Source organism: Giraffa tippelskirchi, chromosome 11, assembly GCF_054371585.1.
Source record: "Giraffa tippelskirchi isolate mGirTip1 chromosome 11, T2T-mGirTip1v1.2.pri, whole genome shotgun sequence".
NCBI classification, from domain to species: Eukaryota; Metazoa; Chordata; class Mammalia; order Artiodactyla; family Giraffidae; genus Giraffa; species Giraffa tippelskirchi.
Window position 1 is genome coordinate 119,224,102 of NC_137285.1, and position 21,076 is coordinate 119,245,177.

The 21,076-nt window shown below is 42.6% G+C and overlaps 1 protein-coding gene across 5 annotated transcripts in view; it reads right to left on the reverse strand.

The window, feature by feature from the left end:
* The window catches only part of SYT9 (synaptotagmin 9), a 319,437-nt gene that overhangs the window by 48,309 nt on the left and 250,052 nt on the right, over positions 1-21,076 (reverse strand). For 2 of the 5 annotated variants that reach the window (XM_081540901.1, XM_081540899.1), the window contains exons 4-7: positions 7,708-7,828; positions 5,940-6,111; positions 3,747-3,876; positions 2,645-3,092 (exon numbers count right to left, since the gene is read on the reverse strand). In XM_081540901.1, coding sequence (XP_081397027.1) covers positions 3,033-3,092; positions 3,747-3,876; positions 5,940-6,111; positions 7,708-7,828 — 483 coding nt within the window. In that variant the 3' untranslated portion in view covers positions 2,645-3,032. Of the gene's footprint in view, positions 1-2,644; positions 3,093-3,746; positions 3,877-5,939; positions 6,112-7,707; positions 7,829-21,076 lie in introns of those variants that run through there. The other 3 variants (XR_014068687.1, XR_014068686.1, XM_081540900.1) reach the window with 3 other exon arrangements.

The window sequence follows — 21,076 nt, forward strand, 5'->3', positions numbered from 1 at the left end:
AACCTGGAGCTATTTCTATCACTCTCCCCGGAGTGCATGCTGGGGTCAGCTCCACATGTGGGGGTGGGAAAGGTGCTCAGCACCACCTTCTCTTGGATTCACGGAGGAGAGGACTGCGGGGGGGGAGCCCCGAGAGCTCTGTCATCTCCTAAGGCCCTGTGGCGGGGATGCTCCTGTCCCCAGGGCCCAGGCAGTGCTGGGAGGGAGCTGACACAGCTTTCCAAGCCGTATCATGGGGAGACAAGAGAGCGAAGCGGCACTGGCTGACCTTTGAGTGTGCAGTGAAGCCATCCAGAATTCCTGAGAGAAACGGATTTTTGAACTCACTGGCTTTGAAGACTCCATCTGCCACCCGCTCTGGCAAGGTCAGGGTGTGTTGGATGCAGCCCCAGGCAGGCTGCCAGATCTCTGCAGGTCCCAGGGTTCAGTCCTAACCTGGCCCCTCAAGCCCCCAGCAGCAAAGAGCTTCTGCCAGGCCAGCCTCCCTTCGAACTAAATCCTAACTACCCTGTATCTTCTCTTTTTTCTGTCTCTCTCATTAATTTTTACACTTATGCTTATGTACACACACAGAGAACAGCAACTTAATTGCTATTTTTGTTTTAAAGTAGAAAATGTAATAGTAACTTATCTTTAAGGCCAAGGAAGGAGAAAGAACAGAACTGAAACGCCTGCACCTACATCCAGCCAAGTCACCAATGAGACCTTCCCCCAGTCTGAGGTGACCACTCACCCGCATGCGGGGGGTGCGGGATGTCCAAACTTTTTCCCCTCCATGACAAACATTACGATGTTTCTTTGTGCGCCAGTCCCATGAGAACACACAGCAATAATGATGGTGGTAACTGGGAAGTTTACTGAACATTTACTGGGTGCCAACCACGGTGCTTCACATACACTAGACTGTTTAATCCTCACAACCACCCTTGCTGCACAGGCACTGTTATGGCCACTTGACAGAGGAGAAAACAGATTCAGAAAGGGATGGACACGCGCAACTGAGTGGTAGCGCAGGGATTTGAGTCCAGGTCCATCCAAGCCCAAAGTGAGCACTTCCAACCGCTCTGCCCAGAGCCTCCTCCATCCTGACAGCTGTCAGCAAAGCGTGGTCACCCCTCTGACACTGCTTTTCACCTCACCCAGTTCCATTGCCGCAGTTCTGCTCGTTACACGTTTGTTCTTAAAAGAGAAAATATTGCTTCTCTGCTTAGGATGGATTCAAAGTCTCGGGCATGTACTTCAAAGACACAGGAAGCAACAGGGCAGGGAAAGCCTCCCTCCATTTGCCTTTCACATAAGGGACATTTCACTTTGTTAGTTCTGCAGCAATGGTTGAGAAAAGACCACCGTAATTGCTGAAGTAATTCTAGCTGCTGTTAACAAACAACTCCCAAGTTTCAGTGGTTTAACCCTAAAAACAATTATTTCTCACATAACTGTCAAACACAGATTTGCAATAAGCCAAGTGCTCAGGGTTTAAGGCACGTCTCCTGGGCGGCCAGTCATACAGCACTTTCTCCTGGGCAGTGAGCAGAGGCTCCCAGGCCCGCCTTCTACATGTTCCCTCGTGTAAGGTGCATGCGCCATGCTTGGGGGCTCATGGGCAGTGTGCCACCCCCCAGTCGCTCCCTGGCAAGGCCACGGACAGGGAAGTGCTTGTGCACAGAATCAGGGCTCCTGTCTCAGCTCCATGCCACACCCTGATCCTTACTCCTTTCCCATTCCTTCTGTTCAGAAGCTCTGACACTTTTTAACACTCCAGATTACAAATAAGAATGAAAGTCAGCAGTGACTCTGTAAGGGTGCAAAAAGTCTATCACAAACGCTCCGCCGCTGCTAGTGACAGGCTCCGACAATTTTATAAGCCCACAGATGGACTCCTTTGAGAATCCCACCAGGACCTGAAGAAGTGAGGTGCGTCGTAGTCAGCACCAGTCCCCTAGCTACTTCTCAAGTGGTTCACAGTTTCGATGGTCTCCCGCAGGGATTAATTTTGAACCCAGGAAAGAGTTTTCACTTCTGTGGCCCCAAGGATAGAGGTGTCCTCAGGGACTCGAAAATTAGGGGGCCCCCAGGCCCTGCTGGAGTATACCACCTGGAGGCCCTGAAGCTTAGAATCAGCCCTCGGACCATGTCCTGCTCTTCCCCTCTGGTACGATCTCCAACAAAGACTGTCCCTTCATCCCCTGGGGCCTTCTGCCTCTCCACAGCTGCCCTGCATTTTTACTTAGGCTCTCCTGACTGTCCAGAGCAGTGAAACCCACACCGAGCATGCAAGGCTCTGGTCTTGGCCTCTCAAGATGGTTTTGCAGGGAATAGAGCTGCCTGCCCTGGGAGAGTAAGAGGGGGTTCTCTGCCTGGAACCCACACTCCCTCATATTCTTGTTCCCAGTGGCTCAGCTCACTTTCCAAGAGCAGGAGAGACTAAGACTTCGCGGACAAGCTCACCCAAGCATGACAAACACCTCCTTCCTTTGTGCCCCACGGTACCCGATGGGGACGATAATGTTTACGATCGTGCTCTTCAGTGGTTAGTTTACACGCCATCCTCTCTCTTAGAGTATACAAGCTCTTTGAGGAAAGGAAAGGTTTCTTACATCTATATATATTTTCCATCTAATATGGCATTTGACCCACAGAAATGTCACTCGGTGAATGCAATTTATTCCTGAGAGAACGAGTAAGTAAATAAAAAAACAGGGTGTGTCACTGAGTTAAGGATGAATGGGGGAAGAACGAGAAGGAAAAGATAGGGGAGTGAGGGAATGATGAGTGTGGGAGGCAGCACCATGGTCCACTGCTTCCGAGTATCCACTCTTCTACCTTGCAACCAGAATCAGAACTCTGCTTTTTCAGTTGTACACACTGCCACCAACAAAAAGAATATACTTCCTACCCTCCACTGAAACCAGACATAACCTTATGACTAAGTTCTGTGACTAAATTAAACAGAAGTAGCAGTGTTGCATAAGAAATCAAGGAAAATCCTTTAAAAAGGAATGCATGTGCTTTTGGCTTGTGTCTTCATCTTTCTATGGCCAGAAGATATGTGATGGTTGGAGCTTAGCTGCCATGTTGTTCAATGAGGTAACCTTAAAACAAGCAAACAAACAAAAACAAAAGAAAAAAAACCCACATTGGAACAGGGAGGCAGAAAGATAGAAATCTTGATTTCTGTTAATCACAGAGCCACTATAACAGCCTAGACATCCTTCCTCTGAACTTTTTTTATGTAAGAGAAATAAATTTCCATTTCACTTGTTATTTTGCAGTTTGTTCATTTGGTTGTTGTTTTTTTCCCCATCATATACAATTGATATTAACCCAGAATCACAGGTTTATGGTAGAGCTGGTCCTAAAATCCACGCTTCATCTCTCCCAGTCTCCAGTTCTTTCTGACGCCAGCTGTAAGTCACTCTATGATGGCCTGACACTCCACACTCTCCCAGATCTTGCAGATGCCCTCCAAATGTCAACACAAAGCCATGACATAAAATAAGAGAATCTAGATCTTTTTTTGAAAACATTCAAAGTGAAAGATGATCCCTGGTCAATGTTCAAAACCTAGCTGATCGGCAGGGAGCAGACTGAACGCAATTCCCAAGGAACAGTCCCAGGAAGTACAACCAGGGAAACCCATCGATGACCACAGATCCTGGTACACTCACATTTTTGGTGGCTCCTGCATTTCAACTTTAAAGCATTTATCCTTCTGCAAAGGGGTGCACATGGGAGCAGGGTCTTACCTCCACCAGGGAATGCCAGTGTGCGATGGGCTTGCGTGGATATGACAGCATTTCACTCCAGTGGTCTCTGCCCAGCCTCTCAGCTTCGTTGCCTACTTGACACACGCCGATGATCTCATTGTGACCTACACTGTGAAATGGTCCACAAGTTATTTTTTTCCTAAAATTTTGGTATGTAAGAACAGCAACTACTCAATTTAACATAGAGGAATCAGGAAAGGGGTGGTTCTTTTCACTCCTGAATGTAAAAGCACAGGTCAACCTTAGCAGCCACTAGGACTTGGGGTTCAATATGGCACTCAGGGGCACAGAGAGGAAGGCCAGAGTCTGGCCCTCACACACCTGGGCTGTCTTAACACTGGCAGGACTTAGCTTGTTCCCAAAAACCCTGAGTTGGAAAAACCCCCTGATGCACACAAAGGATGCCACCTCTGGTTTTGGAACAAGGCTGACTTCAGGCTTTCAGATCTATGTAACAAAAAACGGGGGCACTGAAAGGAGTTTCTTGCACTGACGGCTGTTTCATTTCCGCAAACAGGAATCAAGAATGGGTCATGGAAGAGCTCTGAGTCTGGCAGCTGTAGCCTTGAGCTCACAACAAGGGCAGAATGGAGGTGGCTCCTGCCTCTTGCAAGACCTCTCTTTAGAAAACATGTTGTCTTTTCATGCTCTTCCCTCCTTCCTTCCAAGCCCAGCTTTGCTTCTCTGACCCAACTTCAGTTCCCTACTGTAGAAAAACACTGAGATCCTTTAATACCTAGCTAGTATTTCTGAAACATCCTTGGATAGGTCTCTGCCTTGGATCATTTTTTTTTTCCTTCCAGTTTTTTGTTATAAGTCCTTTGCACACATCCAGAATTACACGGCCCATCCTTTAATTCTCTGGGATCCAAATTCACAGGCTCTTTTTTCCTTCCTGCAAAGATGAGGGCTTTTTCTCCTATGGATGGTGCAAGGGGGAGGCAAGGGTGGAGAAGTGGTGTGAAGGATATTGGATTCTATGCTCATTAAAATCAGTTGCATGCAGGAGCCCCATGAAGTCTGCCATGGATTTTTCCAGACCAGGTTCATGAGTTTATTGAGAATTAAATTGAAGCAGAGCTCACATAATCAGATTTGTCGATGTGGGAAACTTGGCAATAGCTTGACAAATACTGGCTCAGCCCTCCACGGCTGGTGGGCCATGTTTCCTCCTGAGGCCTGACACTATTGGTGTTGTGTGTCGTCCAGAGGGACAGGATGAGGTCTACAGCCCAGCATGTACTGTCACACCCATGTGCAGCCGAGCCAACAGACGTGCTCCCTGGGTTGCAAGATGATTATGTTTCACCCAAAAATCTGCTGGAAAGAGTGTTCAGGGCACTAAGGCTGCTGGGCTGACATTTCAGGGTCTGTGGGAAAATTTTTAGCTGCAAATGATATTGTAAGACATTAGACGTCAGAATAATTTTTTTTTTTTTAATAATTGTGCCCAGACCACGTGGAAGGTTTCCAATTAAAAAAAGACTTTGCATTTTAGTCTAATGACTAGTTTAACATGTATAATTCCCTGTTGGTACTTCCTTTGCATTTTGAAATGACTGTTTTTCAAATCAGTCCTTTAAATACACAATTGGCTACAATGCAGGCTATAAATATCTCTTCCGTGTGGTATTAATTAGAAAGTCGAGCATCTTATACATTTTAATGTACCCCGTCATCCATACTGATTCTAGCAATTTCAAGAGAACATTTCTGTGTTTGCTTTCAGACTTAAGTGGAGAGAAATGATCTTTATTAAACATATTGGGAGAAGGGAAAAAAAAGGAATGAAGCTGTGTATTAGAAATGTTGATGGTCTGGCTCAAGTAATCATTCTGCTGTTTCGAGTGGAATCTTTCTGATATAGGCCGGGTAGGACTGCCTGGGGGAAGATTAAGATCTGTGGGGCGCACAGTTATCCAAGCTGAGATTCCAGGGGGTGTACAAGGATGGAGAGGGGAAGTGAGCAAGAGACAGAAGGACCAAGGAGGGAGAGAAATGAGAAACAGGAGAGCGTAGAGGCTTGTAAAACGGTGACTCCTTGTCAGTCAGCTCTCAGTGTGCTGCTTAGCGGCTGCACCAGGACACCAGCTAAGAATCCACGGCTGCCGCCCCTTCCCCCGGTCCTGGGCACAGGGGGTTTGCAATGAGAAACAGCTCCAGGCATCTCACCGGTCGTAGTCCATGACTGCTATGGACAGGTGGATTTGGTCAATGTTCTCGGGAGGGACGTCAAAGACTATGGCTTCATTGTAAACAGGATTCAGAGTGTTCCTCTTGGTGGATGTTTTCCTCTTTTTCAGTCGTCTGCCATCACACATCAGTGAAACTTTCACGTAGGGATCTGCACAGACCATAAGAAGCAGGGGTACTGTGAGGAGACATGCAGATTGAGGCCAGCAGTTTTGTCATGGTGGAGTTTCAAGGACCACAGGGTGCAGAAGCCCTTTACCTGCCTGCAGACTGGAGTCTGAGGATTTTAATTTATACGATGTCTGGGCAACGACTGGAGTTGGGGTAATTAAGTCATTCATTCAGGAAAAAGCACAGGACACACTCTCCTCAAAATGTGTGGAATTTAAAAATAGTGTGAAAACACCTGTTATCAAATTAGAAATGTTCCAGCTAGGATCCAGGACTTGCCAGGCTGCCACAGGAAGGGAAACGCCAAGCCATTCTCAAGGCATGGGGGAAGAGATGGCACGCTCTGACTTGGAGCCACCCCGTGGAGCCGTTTCCTAAAACCCAGGCCTTTAGGAGAGGGAGAAGCTAAACACCTAGACACAGCGAGAAGCTGGGGTGCAGGTGGATGTCCTTCAGTGCAGGGGCTTCAAGCTCTTGAGCTGCCTGCAGTTGAGTTGTGAAGCGGGAAGCAGTTCAGTAGGTCAGGGAGAGAAAAGATGCAGACTTGCTTGTGGGGCCGTGCTGAGACTGGGTGACAGCGGACAAGGCTGGTCTCTGCACCTGGGGGGGCATTCCTGGTTTCACCTCACTATTTTCCTGCTCAGTGGGGAGTTCTCCTTGCTTCACCTGTATAACCATGGGTGGCCCTGACACTCATATACCGTCCAGGAGGACTTAGAGGGCCAGAAGGGGTCACATCTTTTTTTCTGCTTGAATAAAACACTGGTATCCAGGAGGCAAAATATATTGCATCTTTTGATCTTAGTGACCAAAAGCTAGTGGACTAGGCATTTTGTGCCCACATTTTGGGAACCCCTGAAGAGGTGGCTTGTGAGCTTACATAAAGGAACTCTATTTCAGGATACTTTCTGTTAGGATTTTGTTTGTTATTTTTTGGCCATGCCAAGCAGCATGGGATCTTAGTTCCTCCACCAGGAATCTAACTAATGACCCGGCACTGGAAGCGTGGAATCTTAACCACTGGACTGCCAGGGAAGTCCCTCTGTGAGAGTTTAAAATTTAAGGATACATGCTTGATTCACTGGAAAAACCAAACTGCATACATAGTTCACTGATGGACCTTTCATAGAAGGATATAGGATATCAATCTTCTAAAAGCCTGAGGTGACAATTGCTTGTATCTGAGGAAAGACGCAATTAGATATATCAGCATGTGCAAACTGTGGGCCCAGTCCACAGTCACGTGGAGGAGAAGACCTAAGAGGGAATACTGGTAGCAATAATGAGAGCTAACACTGAGGAGCATTCAGTGTGTGCCACGCACCCATCCTTAGGCATCATAATCCTGTAACAACCCAAAGAGCCAGACACTATTATTATCCTCATTTTTACAGATGGGGAATCTAAAACCCAGAGAGACTCACTTGCCAGAGTCACACAGCTATTAGGTCTAGGACTAGGTTTAAACCTAGGCAGTTTGGTTCCAAAGTCCATGTACCTTTATTACTCTACTGGAAGCTTCATGAGGTGCTATATAAGAACTGTAGGAGGAAATCTGAATTTGAGATTGTCCCACCTGATGCTCCTGTTATGTCCATTGCCTTTAAATTCCTTGCTTTTATAATGGTAATGGTCAGCCTGCCAGCCGTGGGAAGATAGCAGAGGGAAAACATCAGTTCTCCAAGATCCACGTTGTCCTGTTGAGAAAGCACAAACTGAAGCGCTAGAAGTATATTCATTTGGCAGAAACCAACAAAATTCTGTAAAGCAATTATCCTTCAATTAAAAAATAAATAAATTTTAAACATAAAATAATAATAATAATAAAGAAAGTGTCTTTAGCTTGGTGCACATAGAAGCAGGGGCAGGGCAGCATTGCAAGGGGCTGCAATGGTCCTTCTGCTCATCTCACAAATCCCTCATGTCTTTTCCCTTCACATCGTCAATCACAAGAAGAATAAATGTTCCTACTTCCGGAGCCCCCTCCCTAAGGAAACACACTCATCTTTAGATGGCAGAACTGCAGACCATCTGGGTTCTGTCCCTTCTGTCTCATTACCTGCAGCCCTGCACAGAGAACAGAAGCCCCCACAGCCTAACTATCCCCATGGAGACCCCAATGTGACTTCACGCATATCCCCACCATAGTCTACACAGCCCCCAGGACAAAGCTACACAGAGTACCCAGCAGTGCTGTCTGCCTCACAGGCAGCCCAGACATGTTCTGTACACACCCCCCACAGCCTCGTGCACTCTCTCAAATGGGTCTCCATACAGCCCCTTGGAGACTCCTCATCCCTGGTTTCCTACATAGCTTTGATGCAGTTTTTCCCACAAACCTCATAAGGCACACCAACAGTCACCATCCATATGCATCCCTCCCCGACAGTCCCTCACTCTCCCCTACCTGGCCCCTCACCAAGTTTGCTGCAATACCTGCAAACACTCTCCATCCCAACACACGGGTACATGTGCCCATGCACACACAAACACACACACACCCCTCTGCCAGAACCCTGCACACAACCTGGTCACACACAACCTGTGCAGACCAGGATGTGGCTTCACTGAGGCCTGCAAACACTAGTCCCTACAGTTCTCTAGACAAGGACCCTGCAGAACAGCAGCCCATGAGCCCATACATCCACAGCCCTCGACACACTTGACACCTGTGCAGCCCTATGCAGTCTCTCCAAGCAGGCAGACATAGGAGGGGATCCAGGTCCCACAGCCCCCGATTGCTGACCGCTGGGCTCCCACTTTGCTAAAGCTTTTGCTTTCCCTTGGTGTGTCTCTAAGAAGCCCCACTTTCCTCTGCTGGGGAAAACATCTCCTCAGGCAGTGTGCAGCCAATCAAATAGGTCAGAAGACACCATTCTCTTTCTCCTTTTTAGCCCAGGGAAAATACAACCAGAAATGGAAAAAAAAAGCCAGTTCGTTTAGTTTCAATTTCTGTGATACCTGAGGTTATCAAGTGGGGTGTCTGGGTCTAATTAATATAGCTTCAGAATGATAATGCTCTGGGGTGTCCGGTTTTTTCCCTCAACATCCATAGCCTCTCTTCCCCTCCTTGATTCTCCAAGGATGCTTATATTTTTAGAAGCACAGATTCAGCTCTGGAAGGTCACCTCGCCCAACCTCCCTCCTTGACCGCTTCTGCAGGAGGATGAGGTGAAGGGAGCCTGTCTGGTCGCTAAGGCAGATGGATTGCTCTGTATCCCTGAACTCTGCCTGCTTCATGTAAATAAATGACCTCCCCTCGAAAGCATGCCAGGCTCTTCTGGCTCCGAGAGCCCTGATATCAAGAGACCTAGGTAGTTGGGCCTTTCCCTCTGGGGTGGAGGTGAGGGGAGAGATGACAATTCTACAGGAGTGGGGTGTCACATGGGCTGGGGCTAGACAGTTTTGTGTTGCTGGGGTTTTGACTGCAGCAGGAGGGTCTGCTGTCACTGAAGGATTTGATCCAGTTTCTGGCTAGTAGCTGAGGAAAAAGAGGAGCAACAGCTGTCCCCATAAATTACCTTTTTCTCTTTACACTCCTTGGCCTATTCCCTTGCCCTTGGACCTCTTCCGTCTGCCTAAAGCAGAAAGGCCCAGACATCTGTTCTTCTCAGAGGACTTTTCTCAGAGGGCTCAAGCCTCCTCTCCTCTCATCCTGCCCTAATAATCTTGGTCTGAACAAAGTAAAACAGGAGCAACCACAGCCATGTGTATGAAGCTCTATCATCATTTTTTCAGCATATGATTTCTGAGGGCCCCCACTGCACAAGCTCTGTAGGGCTGGATATGTGATGATGCATCTACTCCAGTCCCCACCCTCAAGGCCGAGGCACACAACTGAATGTACTGTGTTAAGTTACTTTTGTGCTAAGTATGTTTTCCTCCAACACAAACCTCTTTCATTCACAAATATTCACATTATATTGCTGTTTGCTCATGAGTTAAAAGGAAAAAAAATATGCTTCAGATTTGGTTATATATTCAGAATATGAACTAGGGCTAAAGTCCACTTTTGTACTTAAAAAAAAAAAAAAACCCAGGCAAATTAAAGATTTATTAGGGAGAAAATTAGGGGAAAAAGGCTTGGTTTGATTTCTAAGTGCTTTAAAAATAAATCATTTAAAATTATCTGAACTATGAAAGTAAAGAGTGATAAAATTCAAGTACAAACGTTTTTAAGTATAATAGTAAAATATCTTCTTTTCTTACGTACATACCACCTAAGTCACTCCTTTCCCCAGAGTAACACTGTGAATAATCACATTTTTTTTTTCGTCCTCCATCCACCATCCATCTGCTTATTCTCTTAACATCTGTTGTGGTTGTTGAGCATTGCTCTCTTCCAGGTGCTGGAAGCTGTTTTTGCTGTGGTGAACAACAGATGTGGTCCCTTGAGAAGTGACCAGCTTGTGGGCTATGAACAGGAGTTGATGGAACCTAATGCTAATTCTGCTTTCTCCCCACCAGCCCATACTGATTTGGGGTTAAGGATCTATGGCTCCTGATGTGTATAAATATTCCCTTTAAATCAGTGGTTCTCAACCAGAAGCAATTTTGTTCCCTCAGGGCACATTTGGTGTTATCTGGATAAATCTGTAACTTGTACAACTGGGGAGGCAGGTGTTACTAACATCTAGTAGGCAGAATCCAGGGATGTTGCTAAACATTCCACAGTGCACAGGGGAGCCCCTCACTACAATGAATTATTTGGTCCAAAATGTCAATAGTGCAAGGTTGAGAAATACTGCCTTACACAGAAGTACTCATATTGTTAGTAAAAATTTTTCCAGAATGCTGATAAAAGTCAAATATAAAAGAGTATGGATTGTCTGGCTTCTTTTCCAACTTGACAGAAATCAGATATGCAGAGGTGTCACTGGTGGCTAAATGCCCTGGAGGGGTACAAGGGGAAGGAAAATGTCATACAAAGAAATGCTTCATTTGTTTCTGCTTTGTGTGGCCAAGGTCAGTATTGTTGGCAAGATATATGGGGAACTGATAGCAAATGTGTGTGAATTCTATACCTGTGAACCTGTAAACTCTTTCTGTGATGTTTACCTGTAGTGGTCTGTGATAGTTCTAGTCTTTGTCTAGCTAGCGCACTTTTGCATTCCTATCCTTGGGTTCTTCTGGTGAAATCCTTCCCAAATCCATAAAGTTCTAGAAGGGCTGCTGCAGGAATTCAGACCAAAGTATTCATGACCCTGTCCACTGTCTTCTGTTCAGGGATGAGTATGTTACCCACACAGGGAGATTTAGAGTCTTCTCTGGGACTAAAAAAATTAATATTGAGAAAGAGAAATTTTAATTTTATTGGAGTTATTAACTGGAAAGATATGAAACTAGCATTGCTGTAAGGTTCTTGTACTGAATATAAGTAGCACACTATCACTTTAAGTTAGGCTCTGTATATTAAAAACATATACCATAAACCCAAAAGAAATGACTAAAATAACATAATTTATCAACTATAAATTAGTTAATAAGCCAACAAAAGGGATAAGACACATGCTTTCAATTTATAGATTCAATGCAATCCCTATCAAGCTACCAATGGTATTTTTCACAGAACTAGAACAAATCATTTCACAATTTGTATGGAAATATAAGAAACCTCGAAAAGCCAAAGCAATCTTGAGAAAGAAGAATGGAACTGGAGGAATCAACCTGCCTGACTTCAGGCTCTACTACAAAGCCACAGTCATCAAGACAGTATGGTACTGGCACAAAGATAGAAATATAGATCAATGGAACAAAATAGAAAGCCCAGAGATAAACCCACACACCTATGGACACCTTATCTTCGACAAAGGAGGCAAGAATATACAATGGAGAAAAGACAATCTCTTTAACAAGTGGTGCTGGGAAAACTGGTCAACCACTTGTAAAAGAATGAAACTAGAACACTTTCTAACACCATACACAAAAATAAACTCAAAATGGATTAAAGATCTAAACGTAAGACCAGAAACTATAAAACTCCTAGAGGAAAACATAGGCAAAACACTCTCCGACATAAATCACAGCAGGATCCTCCATGACCCACCTCCCAGAATATTGGAAATAAAAGCAAAAATAAACAAATGGGACCTAATTAAAATTAAAAGCTTTTGCACAACAAAGGAAACTATAAGCAAGGTGAAAAGACAGCCTTCAGAATGGGAGAAAATAATAGCAAATGAAGCAACAGACAAACAATTAATCTCAAAAATATACAAGCAACTTCTGCAGCTGAATTCCAGAAAAATAAACGACCCAATCAAAAAATGGGCCAAAGAATTAAACAGACATTTCTCCAAAGAAGATATACAGATGGCTAACAAACACATGAAAAGATGCTCAACATCATTCATTATTAGAGAAATGCAAATCAAAACCACAATGAGGTACCATTTCACACCAGTCAGAATGGCTGCTATCCAAAAGTCTACAAGCAATAAATGCTGGAGAGGGTGTGGAGAAAAGGGAACCCTCTTACACTGTTGGTGGGAATGCAAACTAGTACAGCCACTATGGAGAACAGTGTGGAGATTCCTTAAAAAACTGGAAATAGAACTGCCATATGACCCAGCAATCCCACTGCTGGGCATACACATCGAGGAAACCAGAATTGAAAGAGACGCGTGTACCCCAATGTTCATCGCAGCACTGTTTACAATAGCCAGGACATGGAAGCAACCTAGATGTCCATCAGCAGATGAATGGATAAGGAAGCTGTGGTACACATACAGCTGTGGTACATATACACAATGGAATATTACTCAGCCATTAAAAAGAATACATTTGAATCGGTTCTATTGAGATGGATGAAACTGGAGCCAATAATACAGAGTGAAGTAAGCCAGAAAGAAAAACACCAATACAGTATACTAATGCATATATATGGAATTTGAAAGATGGTAACGATAACGCTATATGCGAGACAGAATAAGAGACACAGATGCATAGAACAGTCTTATGGACTCTGAGGGAGAAGGTGAGGGTGGGACATTCTGGGAGAATAGCATTGAAACATGTATATTATCATATGTGAAACAGAACACCATTCCATGTTCGATGCATGAGACAAATGCTCAGGGCTGGGGCAATGGGATGACCCAGAGGGATGGGATGGGGAGGGAGGTGGGAGGGGGGTCCAGGAAGGGGAACACATGTGAACCCATGGCTGATTCATGTCAATGTATGGCAAAAACTACTACAATATTGTAAAGTAATTAGCCCCCAACTAAAATAAATAAATTTATTAAAAAAAAAAAGATACATGCTTTCAAAATATTAAGCTAATCCAAAAGACAGCAGAAAAAAGGAAAAGGGAATAAGACTAGAAGAGACATAAATGATAGAAATGGAAAACAAATAGTAAGATGTTAAATTTAAACAAGATAATTTTAATAATCACATAAAGGTAAAAGATCTAAGCATTCAAATAAAAGGCAAAGATTATCTAATTCAGTAAATAGCAGGACCCAATATTATACTCTCTCTACAAGAAATTTAATTTAACTATACAGGTGTATGTACATTAAAAGTAAAAGAATAAAAAACAATATGCCACACTTAAACTAATAAAAAGAAATCTGGAGTGGTTAAGTTAATATCAGACAAAGTATATGTAAGAGCAATGAATATTACCAGGAAAAAGAGGGTCATTTCATTATCTGAAGCAAAAACTTATAGAACTGTGAGGATAAACAAGTTGAGGTCAGAGATTTGAATACCTGAACAGCACTATCAACTAACTTGGCCTAATGAGTGGCATTAAAGAAACACCAAACAGCAATAGAATACACATCTTTTCAGGTGAACCCAGAACACTGAACATGAAAGATCATATTATAGCCCATAAAACAAGTCTCAATTAAATTTGAGAAGGAATCAAAGTGTATTCTCTGGCTGCAATGGAAATGAATTAGAAATCAATAACAAAAAGATATCTGGGAAATCTCTAAATATTTGGAAACTAAATAACACACTTCTAAATAACCCCTGGATCAAAAGGGAAGTAAAAAAAGAAATTAGGAAAGTATTCTGAACTGAATTGAAAACACAATGAAAATTTGTGGGTACAGTTAAAGCAGTACTCAAGAGGGAAATTTATACCACTAAAATGCTTATGCTACACAAGAAGAAAAATATCAAGCTACTTAACAATGTTCTTACTGCAGGTGGTAAGGAGTACCCACATGACTAATCTTAGCTGGTCAGTCTTTACTCCCTTCATCAGAGGGGGATCAGTGTAGCCTAGAGCCCTTAAGTGAACAAAAACAAGTAACCATCATAAATTATGGGCTTCCCTGGTGGCTCAGATGGTAAAAAATCTGTCTGCAATGTAGGAGACCTGGGTTCAATCCCTGGGTTGGGAATCCCTGGAGGAGGGCATGGCAACCCACTCTTTCAGTCAAAGTCTAGTCCCTTCTGTAGAATGTGCAGGGTTTAGGTACCCCAGGCTTGTTGAGTCAGTCCTTTACTATATATACATAGTGCCCTCCTTTCAGCTTCCTTTTCACACATATTTTCCTGTACTGAAAAGGGGAGAATTGATTGTGGTCCATCACTTGTATACCCAACCATCACACATTCTTGCCCAGAGATCAACAGTTGATGACACAGAAGGCATTCTGGAAGGAGGTTAGGTTAACAGCAGGGACTGGCAGAAATATTACACAGAATAAGATATTAGTTAGTGGAGTCACTCAGTTGTGTCCGACTCTTTGTGACCCCATGGACTGTAGCCTACCAGCCTCCTCCGTCCACGGGATTTTCCAGGCAATAGTACTGGAGTGGGTGCCATTTCCTTCTCCAAGATAGCATAAGGGCTGATCATAATGGAATTGAGCTAGAACTCTATAATAAAAAGATAAGAGTGTTTTTATATGTTTAGAAACTAAGAAATACACTTACAAATAACCACGGTTCCAAGTAAAAATCACAATGAAAATTAGAAATATATTGCATTTACGGTCCTCATCCCTGCTCGCGACACAGGGTTCCTAAAACCCTTGTAAATCCCTAAGTGATAAGAGCACTAAGAGCATCTTCTGTTTGAGTGAGGCAACTGTGGGTAAGTTCCCTGATGGCTTCTGGATGGGAACTAGTCACCAAAAAGACCAAGCCATGATTAGAAACTCAAAATTTTCAGTACTACCCCCTACCCATTCTCCAGATACGGGAGAGGGCTGGAAATGAAGCTTGATAATTGACCATGCCTACATTAGAAAGCCCCCATAAATTATTTAAAGTATTGGTTCCAAATATCTTCCAGGTTGGTGAAGACATCCATGTATCAGGAAGGTGACACATCCCCCAACTCCATGGAGTCAGAAGCTGCTGTGCTCAGGACCCTCTCAGATCTCATCCAATGTATCTCTGTTCATCTGTATTCTTTATCACATCTTTTAATGGACTGGTAAAGCAAGTAAATATTTCCCTGACTTCTGTGAGCTATTCTAGCAAATAATGGAATCCAAGGAGGAGGTCATGGGACCGTCTGACCTGTAGCCAAGTTGGACAGAAGTTGTGGATAATCTGGGCACTTGCCACTTGTGACTGACATCTGAAGCCAAGGAAGTCTCATGGGACTGAGTCCTTAATCGGGTAGATAGTGTCAGAATTCAGTTAAATTTTAAGACACCCAGGTGGTCTCAGAATTGTCTGTGAAATATATAAGAAAAACCCCAACTTGTTTAGCGTCAGAGGTGTGAGTGTGGTAGTCAAAAGAGAGTAAAAGAAACACATAGGAAGAGAACTGTAGGATTTTCCCCCACACAAATGCTTAAGAATCAAATTAATGGAAAATTTCTAGCTTTAAAAACTGTAACATGGAACAAAATAATCAAAGCATCTATCTAAAGAACTTGGAAAAAGAACAACAAATTAAACCCAAACTAAGTAGAAGGAAGGAAATAATAAATTTAAAAGCCAGAAATTAATGACATAAAAACAATATATTTAAAGAAAATCAATGAAGCCAAAAGTTAGCTTTGAAAAGGCTAAATAAAAACTGTTAACCTTTGTTAAAATAGGTAAAAAAGAGAGGGTAGGGGAAAAAAGGCAAAAATAATCATGTCATGGTTGAAATGCAACACCACTATGGATCTTTACTAAAAACATTAAACAGATAATAAAATTATTTTATAAACACCTTTACATCCACCTTTACACTTTTACAGATGATAAAAATTAGACATAATGTACAAATTTTTTGAAGTGATATTTTTAAAAAATTAAATAAAATATGAGAAAACTGAATGAAGAAAAACATGAAAATGATAGCACATTACTTCCATGTGTTTTACCTCAAGTTTATAAGGTTAATTTAACATATGAAGTTTTAAAAATATAATTGTTCATAGTAAAATAATAAAGAGGAAAATCATATAATTATCTAAATGAATATAGAAAAATATGATAAAAATCAAGCATCTATTTATGGTAAACGTTTTTAACAAACCAGATATACAAGAGGAATTTGCTTATCTCATGGAGGGCCTTTAAAAGCAAGGCTACAGCATTGATGTACTTACTGGTGAAATGTGAAAAGCTACCCAATTAATGTAAGAAATAAGACACATTACTGCTTATATTCCTATACTGTACTTCAGGCCTTAGCTAGGGAAATAAGGTATGGAAAAAAAAATAAAATTTTGACATGAAGAATTCATTCTGTCATTTATTTCTCCTGTGTAAAGAAATAAATCCTGGGAAATTCCCCAGTGGTCCAGTGATAGGACTGTGCTTTTGCTGCCAAGGGCCTGGATTCGATCCCTAGCCAAGGAACTAAGATTCCACAAACCATGTGGCATGGCAAAAAAAAAAAAGAAATTTAAAAAAGCTACAGGTAGATCATTATAATTAATAAGTATGCTTATTGATGACTGGTGGATTGATGGCTATAAGTAAATAAAAATAGATTTAATTTTTATGTACCTGAAAAAAAGATTAAAAAACAGAAAAAAAACAAAAAACAAAAAAACCCTTACTTAAAACAGCATCAGAAAACACCAAAACCCTGGAATAAATTTACCTAAAACTGTACACTATTTTTTTTTATAGAAAAAAGATAAAGCATTATTGAGTAAAGTTAAGGAAGGTTTAAATAAATGAAGAGATACACTATGTCCAGAGATTGGAAGAACTCAATATTACACAGATATTCTCCAAACTGACCTACAGGCTAAATGTAATTCCAATCAAATTACAATTTGACAAACTGATTCTAAATTTAACCTGGACATGCAAAGTGCTAAGCAGTCAAGATTCTCTTGAAGAAGAACAAATTGGGAGATCTTACTCTACCTGATAGGAAAACTTACTAGAATGTTACTGGGCTAGTGGAGCATTTGTGCAGGGAAAATAACCCCATGGAGTTGTGTAGAGAGCTCAGAAACTGACTCATGCATCTACGGACATTTGTCGTATGTACCAGTTTTCTTCATTTGTCTCTCCACCTACTCCTTGCTCTACGCCCTCAAAGGCTGTCCTCCTCAGAAAGAAATAAAACTTAATATACTTATTAAGAAACTTAAACGTCTGACAGAGTTTGGAACAAGCTAGTGATAGGCACGTGAACACACGCAATCCACACAGCAAATAAAATCAAGATAATTCGTTTGTTTGTTCTTCATTCAACAAACATTTATGGGATACAATTATTTGTCAGGTACTCTTCAGGGTGGGCTTCTCTGATGGCTCAGTGGTAAAGAATTCACCTGCAATCCAGGAGACGTGGATTCAATTCCTGGGTTGGGAAGATCCCCTGGAGAAGGAAATAGCAACCCATTCCAGTATTCTTGCCTGGGAAATCCCATGGACAGAGAAGCCTGGCAGGGCTACAGCGAGTCAGACACATCTTAGTGACTAAACCAACACCACCACTACTCTTCAGGCTACTAGGAATCCATCAGGGAACCAAATAGGCAAAAGCCATTTGCCACCATGAGTCTTATATTTCTTATGTGTAAAGCTTGACAATGAGCAAAACAAACTATATACAGACATACACATACATGTATATATATATTATACATATATAAATATACGTATAATACACACACATATAATACAATGCAGAGAAGAAAAAAGTGCAGAGTGGGATTAAGCAGTATTGCAGAATTAAATAAAATGTTAAGTAGGGAAGCCTTCATAATAGAGTTCCTTTTTGAGTGAAGACCTTTAGAAATGAGGTTAGAAAGCTAGTAATGCAGCTAACTGGGGGAAAGTGCGCACAGATCAGGGAGCAAGTACAGAGGCAGTGAGGCGGGAGTGCACCTGCCTGCAGAAGGGAATGGAGATAGTAAGCAGAGAAGGGAGGAAAAAGTGGTGAGGACACGGAGGTTGTGAGGGACTGAATCATGCAGGTTATCATAAGAACTTTGCTCTAAGTGGGAATGGAAGTCATTAAAAGATTAAAGCCAAGAAACAGCACAATGTGATTTTATTTTAATGGGATCACTCCGGCTTCCATGTTGAGATGAGTCTGAGGGGACAAGGGCAGCAGCAGGGCCAGCAGTTAGGAGATGACTGTAACGAACCTGGTGAGAGGTGATGTGGATCGGTCCACAGAAAACAGTGGTGAGAGGGCATCAAATTTTGAAGATGAAACAACAGTTTTCTAACAGAATAAATGATAGAAAGAGAGTAGTCAAGGATGATTCCAGTACTTTCGGCCTGAGTTAGTGAGAAGGTGGAATTGCCATTAACTTGCATATCTAAATGGAGAGGGAGAAGGCACTGGACTATGCGAAAGTGCAAGTGTTAGTCACTTAGTTGTGCCCGACTCTCTGTGACCCCATGGATTGTATCCCACCAGGCTCCTCTGTCCATGGAATTCTCCAGGCAAGAACACTGGAATGGATTGTCATTCCCTTCTCCAGGGGAATTTCCAGACTCAGGGACGGAACCCGGGTCTCCTGCATTGCAGGAAGATTCTTGACCCTCTGAACCACCAGGGAAGGCTATGGTAGAGACCAAGAACTCAGTTCTGTATGCATTAAATGTGCGATCCAAATGGGAAGGTCAGGGAGCCAATTAGATACGAGTATGGAGATCAGGGGTAAGAGCCAGGCTAGAAATACAATGACCAACTCCTGGGTGGAACAAAGAATGCAATCACACTATATGGCTCAGCTATTAACTAAGTTTACATAATAATGATACAGATAGGAATAACTATCTCTACACATTTGTAATATTACTATTTTGAGAAGTTGGAGGAGCAAGAGTGTGTGTTTGTGTAGTGCACTTATGAGCTAAATCTTCAACTTTCCTAACAAAATTTGACAGAAATCTAAAACTAAAAAATAAAATAGAGCATTAAAAAATATGGAGGCACATTTTGAAACAAACAGTTGAAAGTGTTTGGTTTGAAGACTGAGAACTGAAGCTAGGGGTACAAACATATAGAGGACTTGTTATTTAAAAGTCCTGAAGTCGGGATGTGTGGAATAACAGGGTGATGTCTTAGTGATTCCTTATTATGCAACCTTAGATAAACTACATAATTTCTTGGTTTATCAGTTCTCTGCTCTTAGTTTCTTCATTTGGAAACTAGTGCTGTGCTGTGCTTAGTTGCTCAGTCATGTCCGACTTTGTGATTCCAGGCTTCTCTGTCCATGGGGATTCTCCAGGCAAGAATATTGGAGTGGGTCCCAACCCAGAGATCGAACCCAGGTCTCCCGCATTGCAGGCGGATTCTTTACCATCTAAGCCCTGTGTATGTGCTTAGTCGCTCAGTCATGTCCGACTCTTGTGACCCCATGGACTGTAACCTGCCAGGCTCCTCTGTGGGATTTTCCAGGCAAGAATACTGGAGTCGGTTGCCATTTCCTTCTCCAATCTAAGGTCTAGGGTTGTTAAAAAGATTAAATGAGAAAATCTGCATCTGCAGTAAATAAGAGGTAGCTAATATTACTGCATTTGATGTGTGCTTCTCATTCTCATTGGTCTCTGTACTCTTCTAGAGGGAGTCTGACTTCTCCATCTTTCCTAGTGGCAGACACTTACAAGTAGCTTAGTATTTCTTGAACCGATGCACACATGAAGAGGTGCAAGAGTTCTTGGATATCTGCTGCAGCCCCCGTAGCCTAGCTTCCTCAAGACTTTGGGTCAAATTTCCAGGAAGCCACTAAGCTATCGGACATCTGGTCACCACCCACCCTGTATCCTCCAGCACTAATGACTCACTGAGAAATCCTGTTCTTACAGAGTCTCTCACAAAAACAAAAAACACTTGTGAGATAAAGCAGGATGAAATAATTATTTATCAAGTAGAGAGAAAATTCCAGTTGCAACATTTCTCTCAAAGGTCACTAATTTTCACTGTAACAATCACACTGATGGCCCAAAACTGGCCCACCTGTAAATGGAAGCTTGCAATGATTTGGTCATTCAGCTTTCTCAGAAACTGCCACCATATTCTTGATACTTGTCCCAGACGTGACAAAATTGGCAAAAACATCCTTTTTCAGTGACAGATCCTACCAATAATTAGCATGCACTGTTAAAGTAACTGTTGATTGCACTTTATTTATAGATATTAACATGATTAATTGCACTGGAAGTGTTCCTGGAGGATGACGCTCTCTGAGCTGGTGCTGGGGGACGAGAGAAGCCAGCAGCCCTCACAGGGCCCTGGGAGAGGACTGCCATCAGCCCACTCCTTTTCCTTTTTTGAATCATTCCCTCAAACGATTCTAGATGTAATTTCACAGGACTGGCCCTACATTGGAAAGTATTACTCTAATGATATGCTCAGTTAGGAATACACAGGATAATAACATCACATATATATTAGATCACTTTACAGCTGACCAAAAACATGACATCACTATCTTTTCTGATTTTTATCTGCTTCCCTGGTTTTAAATGCCACTTATGTACATGGAGGACTCCAACATTTATGTCTCCACCCCCACCTCTTCCTGCATTATAAACTCATACATCCAGGT